Source organism: Microtus ochrogaster, chromosome 6 (assembly GCF_000317375.1).
Source record: "Microtus ochrogaster isolate Prairie Vole_2 chromosome 6, MicOch1.0, whole genome shotgun sequence".
NCBI classification, from domain to species: Eukaryota; Metazoa; Chordata; class Mammalia; order Rodentia; family Cricetidae; genus Microtus; species Microtus ochrogaster.
Window position 1 is genome coordinate 26454241 of NC_022013.1, and position 11787 is coordinate 26466027.

Sequence of the window (11787 nt, forward strand, 5' to 3'; positions counted from 1 at the left end):
TGAGGTGACATCTGAGTGGTGTGTGTGCATGTATGGTGTATGTGTGTGCATGTGTGCATATGTGTGTGCGTGTGTGAGGTGACATCTGAGTGATGTGTGTGCATGTGCGTATGTGTGCGTGTATGGTGTGTGTGTGTGTGTGTGTGTGTGTGTCTGAGGTGACATCTGAGTGCCCCCTAGAGGTAAGTCCACCTCTCTGCTCTGCTGCTGCAATGCCTGGGCACTGCCCTCGGATTTGTGCCCCAGCATGCACTGGCCCACATGCTTCACGTCACCGCATTTCTGACATTCTGCCCATTTGCCTGTTTCCTCTAATCTGGTTACTACAATTACTTGTAGGTTGCTTCTGGAGCCGCCCTGTTATACACCAGTTTGGCTGCTAAGCAGTGACTGTTGGGCTGACGCCCCACAGCTAGGGACCCCAGATATGAAGAACCCACTGGTTTTCCAGAAGGATGCTCTGTGTGCGCTGATGCCCAGGTCCCTCTCTCAGGCATCCATGAAGACTGGCTATGGCCTGTCTGAAAGGTTATCTGTCGGCTTTCTTGGAAAGTAGTTTAAGTTCAGGGAGGGCTTAGGAAAAGCAACTCCTAATTTCCAGGAGATTCTAGACTGAGATACAAGGCAATATGGGGCTTGGTGAGCTTAAATGGGAGGGGAGAGCTGGCTGCCATGCTCTTTATGAGGTCAGCCTGTCTCCGCTCATTATCCCTCTCAGTATTCCCCCTCCCTCTGCCTTTTCCAAGCCCCCCCCCCAGCTTTCCTGAGCCCTCCCTTTTCTGGGATGCTGCCCTTAGGCCTGTGGCTCTAGCTGGTCCTGTTGCTGACCTGCTGGCAACACGGAGATGCACATGGCTCGGGATAAGCCTGGAGCTAGGGATCAAAGTCACTGGGCTCAGAGACTGCTAGGGACCACGGGAAGGGAACTGTGTCAGCTGAATAATGGGTAAGTTGGCTAGTAGGGTGGGCATTTCTATACAGAGGGTCCTCACAAAGACTTTCACACAGAGGCAGCCCTGTCCCTCTTAAGTGGTGGAGCTAAAGGAGAGGCTGGGCACATGGTCAGGAGAGAGGAGAAGGGCAGAGGCTGGGCGAGGCTGGGCACACGGTCAGGAAAGAGGAGAAGGGCAGAGGCTGGGCGAGCCTGGCGTGGAGAGCAAGAGAATGAGTCGCTAACCATGTCTGGAGGGTCAGGGATCTCAGGGATTGGGGCACCTGGGAAGCTGGGCCTGGTCCATGGAAGTATTCCTTCTTTGGCTTCTGTAGGGTCTGCTGAGAAGGCTGGGGGTGGAAGGAGGTAGACTGTGGGGAGACTCAGTTGCCTCCCAACTTAGTTTCTTTCAGTTCTATCACACCTGATCCCCACCATACCTGTCGTCCCTGTGGGCTGGTGGCCTTCAACATTCAAGCTACAGCAAAAGCTGGGTCCTGATCTTATGGACCTTCTGATCTAGAGGACAAGCCGGACAAAGTTGCTCACCATGACCCCCGTCTCTAACCCTGAGAGGAAACCCAACGATCCTCTGTTCCCTACTCACACTCCTGTTGCCAGACTATGGAGACTTGTCACTCTGGTGCTCAGCCTCCTCTGGCTTTGGAGACCACTCCTGTGAGGAGGACATGGTGTGTGGCTCGGGGCTCATGGAGACAACTTTCTGTGTGCTCTTCCCAAGGCCTGAGAGCCTGTTATCTGCCTGAAGTCACTTGGTTCAGCAGCAGCAGAAGCTAGCAGCCCAGAAGATGCCTTTCCCCCAGCTCTTGTCTTCTGCTCCCCAGAACCCGCCTAGAGGCTCTTGAGGTGTCTCTGAGGTTGATGTCCACCCCAACCCTGCTCCCAGCCCTCCCCCCTCTGGGCCTGGGCTTTGGCATCTGCTTTATCAGAATTCTCAAGAGGGACAGCTGGTTTGTGTTCCCAGCATATCTGCTCTGGTTTTAAATAGCTTATGTGGGCAGCTGCAGGACCACATGAGCTTTTATGGCGTGGGGTACTTGTTCCTTTAGCCCTGTGCCTGGCACCTGCCAAAATAGCAGCCAACACCTCCTATTGTGTCGTCCCCCCCCCCCCATCTCCTGCTGCACATTCCTCCCACCGCAGGGCTTGGCTCTCAAGGCCCCAGCCCACATGCCTGCTTAAAGCCCTCTCCATGCCCTGCCCTCGGCCAGTCCCTGCCGAGGCTAAGCAGACACCTCAGGACCCGTGTGCAGTCCCTGTTCAGAGGTAAGACCAGGGGGATCCCCTGGGAGAGGGCAGAGGCAGGTGGATTTGGCTCTGGCACTTTCCCCTGGTCTGTGCTTGTGTCCATTCTGAGTGGTCACAGGGTTGATGGGAATCCACGGCTCTGTTTCCAGGATAGACTCCAACCAGAGGGCTGTGGAGTGGGAGAGCCTGCATCCTCGATGGGAAGTGAGTGGGAGGTCCTCATCGGCCATGAAAGATAGCCTGTGGTTTTGAAGTCTTGAGTAGATTGCTTTCCCTCCCCAGATCTTATTTTTTTTTTCATAAGTAGAGCGGCCTAGATCATTGTTGGGTCACTAAATACAACAGAACCCTAACCATCAGGGATCCCCAGATTGCTCAGTCTGTCTCCTTGACTGTAGGTTAAGGGCCACCTGAATCCTTTTTTCTAGAGGCTCAGAGAACAGGGTAAGACCATGGCTATATTTGCCAATGAATCCTGGTGACTCAGATGTCATGCCCAGGAACAAAGATGCTGCCCTGGAAGCACTGAGAAAGGTCAAACGTCCAGGGGCATGTGGGCCTGATGGGGTTTCTCCAAGCGGATGCTCTATATCCACTGGGCACCAGGGACTGGGTGTGAGTCCATTCCTGGAGGAAGCCAAGGGTGCCTAGCATGGGGTGTGTGTGATGAGTCCTGATCCCTTTCCCAGAAGAGGGGAGCTAAGCTTGTCAACATTGGAAAGGTATTCCTGGGACCCACTGTGCCCCTTCCAGTGTGACCCTTGCCCCATCCCAACTTGTCCTTAGGGTTCTGTGCCTTTGCGTCTTAGGCAGGCTTTCTGACTTCTGGGTGCAGTGAAGGATTGTTTGGGAGGTAATTGTTTGGAGGCTAAGAAATGTCCAGCACATTCCACAGGGAGTTCAGCTGGGAAGCCACCTGACCTCCAGAATTCCTCCTCTGACCCTCTTCTCACAGGACAGGTCCTCCTCCTCTGGGCAGAAAAATCGGAGGGGATCAAGTTTCACCCTCTGCTGATTCTTAAGCTAGTGTCCCGGACTAACAGCTGTAGCTTTAGGAAGATCCCCAGTTCAATGCTTTGGACAAGGGCCAAAGGACAGAGCCTACGCTCCTCAGAAACTGCAAGGCTAAAATCTGAAGCTGGTCTATTTCATAGGTAGATTAATGAAAGGTTCAGAGACATTTAGGGACTTGCATAAGGATGCACAGTAAAAGCTGGGTTTAAAACTCAGATCTTTTGATCTCCAAAGAGAGTCCTCTTTTGGCTTCTGTTGTTTTGCTTTATTACCCGTGAAAGGTGACCCCTGATGGTAAGAAGCTGGAGGAGGGTAGGGTTCTTGGGACATACTCACATCTATCCCTCCAGCTTCCCTATCTCCTCTCATTCTGTTGCCCTCAGGCTCAGTCTCCCCCTTTTTTCCCTAGTCTACCTGGCTTAGGTGTGCCCCTTGGCTGGAAACATCCCCCAGACTCTGCAATCTGTGGTCTGTGTTCTGTTTGGGGAGATAGATGGTGTTCCTGAGGGCAAGGTGGAGGGGAGTCCAAGTTGCTGCTACCTTCTCTGATCTTTGCAAGATGCCCAGTGGTTCTAAGCTGGTGTGAGGGCAGGAGAGAAGTTGGCAATGATAAGCCTTTGGGGTAGCCACACACCTCCCCCAAAGAGCTCTCCCTATCACCTTGACACCCCCAGGCTCCTCACAAGTTCTGACTACTCCCCTGAGGTTTGGACAAGGTGGGTCTACTACCAGACTTCTGGGCTCAGGATCTCATCCTGAGATCCAGGTGGAGGGTGTCTGGTGTTCAAGTCTCCTCTCAGTAGAATACCACCCCACTTGTTGAGACACCTTACATGTTTGACATCCCTTTTTCACTATCATATGGCGGAGTGGGGTGACACGCTGCACAGGGCTGCTGTCCAGATTTCCACTTGAGCCGGGCCCCACCCCACAACTGTCTGTCCTACTCCAGCAGAGGGAGCAGAGCTGGGACTTGTGCACTTGTCGCCAACCAAGCAGGCCTGGACCAATCCCAAGTTGCAGTGAGTTCTGAGTCTGATACAGACTCTGCTCAGAATATCTGGCCAGTGCCGGCTTCCCAGAAACCACCCAGTCTCAAGGGTGGCTTTGGCCTGACCATCAGCTCAATTCAGCAGCACCTCGCCTTTCATGGCTGCCCATAGATGTGAGCTTGGGTTGGGTCTCAGCACTCTTCCCTGCATTGGGATATAGAGGGAAGGCTGGAGAAGGCAGGGGTGAGACCATTCATGTCCCACCCTTTACACTGGCAACATGGATCAGGCTGCAGGGGGTGGATTCATGATGGGCAGGAAGCACCATGTGGGGTGGTCCTGCCAATCAACATGTTCCTGTCTCTCCTGAGGCCACCACATTGTGTGGTCCTTCTCCCTTCTAACTCCAGTGTCGGGAAGGTTATATTGCAAACAACAGGGAGCATTGCCCACATTTCAGGCGGTGTCTCTGGGTTAGGCACTGATGTGCCTCCAGGAGCTGGGTCATAATAATACAGGTTGAGTTTGTTCTCAGCCCAGATACTTCACACTGTCTCTAATCTGTTCATTCTATTGCATACACTGCAGGGGAGGAGAAATTTCCCAAAGGGAATTATGGTGTAGGAAAATGAAATGACCTTTCGAAGGTCATACTCAAGGTCACCAGATGACTCTCATACTGAAGCCTTGCTCTTCCACCTCTCCCCGTGGCATTTTATAATTATGAGAGCAAATAATCACACCTGGTCATGCCTGGGCATCTACTCATTAATATTCGCGGGGTCCTCATAGGGTCCCTTAGCTGGGATGTCTGTATCTTTCCATCATTCAGAGAGAACCAAGGTTCAACTGTGCTACAAACACATCAACATCTCAGTAAACAGAGAGGAGCCTGAACCCAGGGCTGTCTCTGCCACAGTTACAGGAATAGCTCAGCCAGTCTCCCAGGGACGCTGTAAAGCTGGGATCTTTATTGAGATTGGGTGGATTAATACGCACAACTAAGAAATACTGCCAAAGGGCTGGAGAGATGGCCCAGCAGTTAAGAGCACATTTTTGAGGGTCCAGGTGGGTTCTAGCATTTATGCCAGGTGGCTCACAATCACCTGTAACTCAAGCTTCAGGGGATCCGAATTCCTCTTCTGAACACCATGGGCACCTGCACTCAAATGCGCACGCACACACAGACACAGTCAATAAGAAATAAAATAAGTAAAACAAACAAAAAAAAGGAAACAGAAAAGGTTTCCTGTGTCCCTTTGTCCACATTCCCCAGACAACACATTTACAAAACTATAGAATGTAATATCATGACTCACATGTAAACACAGATCCGGTCCATCCAGGCTTGTACTCAGGCCGCCTCAGCTTCACTGTGCTTTTGTTTGGGGTGCGTCCTACACAGTCCTAACCTGGGTGTGTTCATGCGTTCATCCCTCTAGTTGAGACCCACAAGGGACCTGTGAGATGGTTCGGTGGTAGAAGCACTTGCCATCAAGCCTGACAACCCGAGTTCCATGCCTGGGACCCAGATGGGGAAGAAGAAGACCAGCTGTTCTCTGACCTCCACACATGCCCTATGACACTGTGTGCACACGCATCAATAAATATGTCATTTTTAAAAGGCCAAAAAGGGTCCCTTGTGCACATTTTTATTACCATTTCCACTTCTCTCCTGCCCTCTACATGAGCCTTGGTGACTTACTCTCCATATTTACAATCTTGCCACGTCAAGAAGTTGTAAGTGGAGCCATACAGCATGTGACCATCACAGCTGCCTTTCTCAAGCACTAACGGGAAAATGTGCTATTCGTGCTGCACAAGGATAGAGATGGTGTCACCAGCGTCCCAGGGGAGCTGTGTCAGGATGGAACGTACAGTGAGAACAGGAAGAGAGTGTTGGTCACTAGGGCCGTGCTCGCCTGAGACGTGGAGAAACACAGCTAACATTTCTTTGAGAGTTACAGATAGGAACCTAAGAAATCCAGGGTGGCATGCTCAGGGGCAGGGAATGGGTGAACACCAGTTAGCTGCCCTGCTGCAATTCAGGTGTCATGGTTGCCTTCTTGCAGAGGGAGAAATTGACTTTGCTCTGTGGGTCACACAGTGAATTCATCCCCAGGCTTCTTTGAGTCCTCTCTAGCTAGGTGCAGAGGGCTCCTGCAGAAGGCAGCCCCACCTTTCTCTTCCTACTTGCAATGATGTTTTTCTCTTTCTGAAGCCATGTCTGACGCGGAGGAGGTGGTGGAGGAGTATGAGGAGTAAGTATCAGGAGCATTCTGCCTTGCATGGGGTCCCCTCCTACCCTCGCATCCTGGTGGGAGTGGCTGTGCCTGTTTCCAGGACTTGGAGTTGGGATTCCTTCCCTTCCTTCCTACTTCTGTATTAGCAGATCCCAGGCAACCTCAGACTGGGACTTTAGGAAAACAGGACTCAGTTTGAGGACCAGGAGGGAAGCTGAGAAGCTGGGGCTGTTGACACTGCTAACAGTTCAACAGCTCTCCTGAGGCCACAGAAATGATGCCCCCCCTCCTGTCCCAGGCCCAGCATTATCTCTAGTGCCTCACAGTGCCTTGTCTACAGGCCTGCCCTGGGGATGCCAAAGGTGAGGTACAGTCAGGCAATCTGACAAGTATTCTGAGTAGAGATGTCACCAGGGAGGTCACCTTGACTAGCATAGACCTGCCTTTCCCTTTGGGCTGCTGAGATACAAACCACAGGAGGACTTGATAAAGGGATGTATGGTGCAGATGTGGCCACGGTTGTACAGGAGCTCGGGGAAGAGCGAGAGTGGGTGCAGGGATGGGCAGAGGCAGCTGCGTGGAGAAGGGAGGCTTCCCCTGGCCGCATTTGTAGAAAGAACTGGAGAAAGGGTTTTCTGAAAAGGGCACTGTCTGGGAGAATCTCAGGTGAGGTGGGAGGCGGAAGGGGAAGAACGCTGAAGATACTTGTTGACTTAGATGTTTGCTGGGGACAGTGGCAGATAGTGCAGGCTAAGAAGGGTGGGTCAGGCTGCTGGAGGCCTTTGCAGAGGGAGCCGGAAGGTGGAATGCTATTTGCAGAAGGAAGAAGTGGGAAAGGGGGCTGGTTGGCTTCATGGAAAGGTCATTGTGTGAGTGTGTGTGTGCACATGCGTGTATGTGTGCATGCGTGTGTATGTGTGTAGCGTGTAGTGTGTACACCAGTTTTGACAGTGTCTTCTTTTATTCTCAGGGAACAGGAAGGTAAGTGATCATGGGGACGGCCACACTGATGGAGGACAGTCCGGCTGGAAACTGACCTATCTCTTTTCTCTTCTCTTTTGCCCTGGTCTCCTCTGAACAGAAGCTGTAGAAGGTATGTACCTCAGGCACATGGGGAGTAAGAGAGGAGTTTTGGGAGGCCAGCGCTTCTGGGGAAACAGTTTGTCTTTCTTTGCCCTGAACTCCTAACTGAGCAGAGATGGCCCGAGTAATCACTTTTGCATATATATATATATATATATATATATATTCATGTGTGTGGTGTATATACAGCATATTTTCTTACCACGAAAACTTTGACATGTATATAGACAACAAAAAAAGAATAATGAGCCCCACGGTCTCATCACCTAGCCTCTGCAATCAAAAACGTGTGACCAATAGTCGTCTCTACTCCAGCTGGTCCTGGCCGGTCTGAAGAGGCACCCCAAACCATTCCCAGATACATACCTTACTAATTCCACATATATCTCAAGACGTGTGGGCTGGAGAGATGGCTCAGCTTTTAAGAGCACTGGCTGCTCTCCCAGGGGACCCAATTCAATACCTGCTACCCTCATGGTGGTCCACAACCGTGTGCAACTCCAGTTTCAGGGTATCTGACACCCTCTTCTGACCTCTGTGGGCACCATACATACAAGTAGTACACAGACATACATGCAGGTGAAACATCCACATACATGAAAAGTTAAACTAAAAGTTAGACAAACTAAACCACTAAATAAACAGACACAACCATAATGCCACAGACAAACCAAAACCCATCCCAGCGATTTTTTTTTGGTTTTTCGAGACAGGGTTTCTCTGTGGCTTTGGAGCCTGTCCTGGAACTAGCTCTTGTAGACCAGGCTGGTCTCGAACTCACAGAGATCTGCCTGCCTCTGCCCCCCAAGTGCTGGGATTAAAGGTGTGCCCCACCACTGCCCGGCGTGATTGTTTTTTCACGTGAATCTGAATTTGCTTCATTACCTGGGACATTCTCTATGGGCATGAAGCTTTCTTACAACCTGGCAAAGGTCCATCTTTCTGTCCCCTCCTCTTGGATATGGTGACATGTCACCCTCCTTGGCTTGGACTCTGCTATCTCTGGAAGTGCTCTCTCTGTCCTTCCTCCTGGAAGGCCCAGAATGACCCCGTGGCTCCTGTTTTCCACCCCACAGGCAGGCTGAAGCCTGGATTGCAGTGGTTTGGCTAATGCATGCCATGTATGGAAAGGATCTCTGATGATCCTGGGAGCTTCATCTCCCCTGCGCCTCAGGATTTCTGGGAAAAATGAGGAGCCTCTTGCTCCTTTAAGTCTGTTCTGGGTCGAGCAGCCAAACAGGAGCCAGGAGCAGGAAATGCCATTTCCGATGTTTAGGGACCATTAGAAGAATCTCTCAGCTAGCATTCTACTACCGAGCCAAATCTCCAAACCAGGGCTTTTTGTTTGTTTTTGTTTTTGGAGTTCAGGCTGGTCTCAAGCTGTGGCAATCCTCCTGCCTCAGCTTCAGTACTGGGATTACAGGCATGAGCTGTGAGTCACCATGTTCAACTTCAAAAACCATATTTTGAATCAAGAGCCCAGCTTCTTCCAACATCCTGCATAGGAGGGACACTGTCGGCTGGGGGATTCCTTAGCCTTGGAGGAATCTCCTGTTGACAGCAGGTTCTGGCTAGTAGGCTTTGGGAAACAGACTTCAGCCAGATTTGGGACCTTCAGCCTGGCTATTACACACAGCAGGCTCTGTCTGGGAGTCAAAGTTCTCGGTGGAACGAGGTCTTGCCATAGCTGCATCTACCTCCCTTGTCCCGAATGGTCCAAGGCGCTGTCTCTGGCTCAGAAAGGAAACCTACAGGGCAGACAGTGCTGAGGGCCTTTGTTCTAGGGAAAGCATCTTCCCGCTGCTGTTAAGGTCTTCTTCCCTACCCCCACCCTTATCTTTTTTTTTAATTTTTTTTTATTTTTGATTTTTGAGATAGGGTTTCCTCTGTGTAACTTTGTTCTAGAACTAGTTCTGTGGACTAGGCTGGCCTTAAACTTCACAGAGATCCACCTGTTGGGATTAAAAGTATGTGCCACCACCGCTGGCTTCCTAAAGTCTTCCTTAAGTAGAGATTTGCATTGAAAACAGTGGGGAAACAGTCTCCTCAGAATGTGAGCCCATGCCTTCCAACAAGCCAGGCCAGTTCCCTTGGTCCGGCTCCCAGTATGGCAGTCTGAGATGTGATTCTGGGAGTCTGTAGGTGTTTTGCGGGGTAGTCCCAAAACTCACTCAAGGCAGGAATATAAGAGAAGTTGGAGGAGAAGTGAATTTTTTCCTGATACTGGGGTCCACTATCTTCTGAGAGAGAAACCAGGGCCGGTAGCCTCGAGGCAGGCTGGGGCTGAATGCTTTCAGGTGCCGGACTCCCCTTGGCATTAGGCACTCTGCTCTCGGTAGTGGTTGGGAACTGGCTGTCATGATGTCCGTTTACTTGAGGCTTGGGAATGTCACTGAGTGAGCCTGCCATATTGTTTGAATGTTGGCTTGGGAATCAGAGTTCAGGCCTAACTCTGAGCCAGCTGCCGCCCGCGCTGCCACCAGGCTTTCTGCTGCACACTAACCTGTTCCGCTTGCTCCCTTTGCCGCTGCCACCTCCTGCACCCAGAAGAGGAAGACTGGAGTGAAGATGAAGACGGTACAGCCTTCTCTGTCCTGTTCCTGTCCCTGCTCTCCTGTTCTTCTGGGGCTCTGGGCTTGGGCTGGGAAGGTCCATGACTTCAGAGGGGCCAGGACCCTAGAACCGCTTGTCCATTCTTTCTTTTCCTTCTTGATTTTTCTCTGGGGTGGACACTGGGAAGGATCTGACCTGTGTTATCTTCCCACTGGCTCCATGTGTGGTCACAGAGGGATTCTTATGGCAAGAATGGACCCCAACTGCTCCAGTATGCATGGTGGTGTTACTTGTGGGGACCTTCCCTGTTTCGCCTAAGGCACAATGGTCAAGGGGTCAGGGCTCTGAGGACAAAGTCATTGAAGAGCAGCGGAGGAGACTACAAATCGTCAGAGCAGAGAAGACATGATGTAAGCCTTCAGCTGTGTGCTGCTGAGCTGTGGGGTGAGGCTGGGCCTGCTCCTAGGGATAGCAGGAGGGCGAAGGAGACAGAAAAGGCTTTAATTTTAGGACCAGCTTTCCCACAGTGACGTCCAGGGAGACTCCAAGTGTGACCTTTTCATTGAGCTTCTGTGTGACCAATCACTGGGCAAAGGACACATGGCACAGAGAGATGAAGCCTAGGTGTATGGATGAGTCACTAGCGTGGTGGCTTCAAGGTGGACCCCATAACTGGCCACCTTCCGCTATTCTCATGTTATTGGCAAAGCTCCTGCAGGGTTGAAAGGAGCACCCCAGACGTCAGTGAGGACCCAGTACTAGGAAAGGAGGCCAGAGAAGATGAGCAGAGGGGGCAGAGGTGCCCCGTTTCTTCTGATGGTTCTGTCTGTCATGAGGTGTTTTCTTCTCCCTCTGTCTAGGGCCACCACTTGTCAGTCTATCCATCACCGAATGTTACAAACACTTCCGCCAAGCTGAGTCATGGTCTGGACAGCATCCTGCCTCCCTAATCTGTCTGTCCCTTCTGAGTGTTGGGAGACGCGGGGTCCACATCCTGCCAAGCAAATGACGAAAATAGAAATTCCTGGCAACCCTCTGGGTAGCACAACTCTTTAAGTATTGGGTGTTTCGTCCACCCGCACAATCTCATGGCTTCGGTTTCTGTTAGACGTGGAGGAAGGGTCTATGGACTTGAGGAGTCACTGGGCTCGCAACAGACTATCCCTGGTACCCCAGTTTAGTCAGAAACTGTCCTACAGTGCCAGGCACTGAGTGGAGTCTCCAGGGTGAAAAGTTAGGGAAGGTGAGGGAATCATGTCACGACGGTGGTCATAGGGGAAACAGGTTCTAAACTGGGCAGAAAGAGGCTGGACAGGTCCTCAGCCCAGCTGGTCCAGCAGTGAGTCTTTCTGTCTTCTATCACCGGTGTCCCCTCACACGTTCCCACAGCCAATAGCTGACTTTTCCAGCAGCCTCCTGGTGGCAAATAGGTGTCCACAGCGGAGAGGACCCCATTCTGATTTCCAAACTTCCAGGGTGGCAAATTTGGGACACTTACCAGCCAGATGGCACCCCTCTGTTGGGTTTCACTTTTCCTGCAAAGGAGCAGATGGAGTACACTTCAGCTGGCAGCCCCGCAGTCCCCTGCTCCCCTTCCTTACTTGTGGGCTTGAGGCATGGATGAGCGTATAGATGAGTGAGGTTATGTGCCTACGAACCCTTGCTTTCAGAAGTAGTGAGTGAGGTTATGTGCCTACGAACC

At 51.5% G+C, this 11787-nt stretch overlaps 1 protein-coding gene across 5 annotated transcripts in view; it reads left to right on the top strand.

Moving 5' to 3' along the window:
• The first annotated feature begins 6232 nt into the window (after positions 1-6232).
• Tnnt2 (troponin T2, cardiac type) overlaps positions 6233-11787 on the top strand; it is a 13145-nt gene continuing 7590 nt past the window's right edge. For 4 of the 5 annotated variants that reach the window (XM_026779926.1, XM_026779928.1, XM_026779927.1 and 1 more), the window contains exons 1-4: positions 6428-6467; positions 7420-7430; positions 7531-7542; positions 10080-10109. In XM_026779926.1, the coding sequence (XP_026635727.1) occupies positions 6430-6467; positions 7420-7430; positions 7531-7542; positions 10080-10109 (91 nt within the window). In that variant the 5' untranslated portion in view covers positions 6428-6429. Of the gene's footprint in view, positions 6468-7419; positions 7431-7530; positions 7543-10079; positions 10110-11787 lie in introns of all 5 variants that reach the window. The other variant, XM_026779930.1, reaches the window with a different exon arrangement.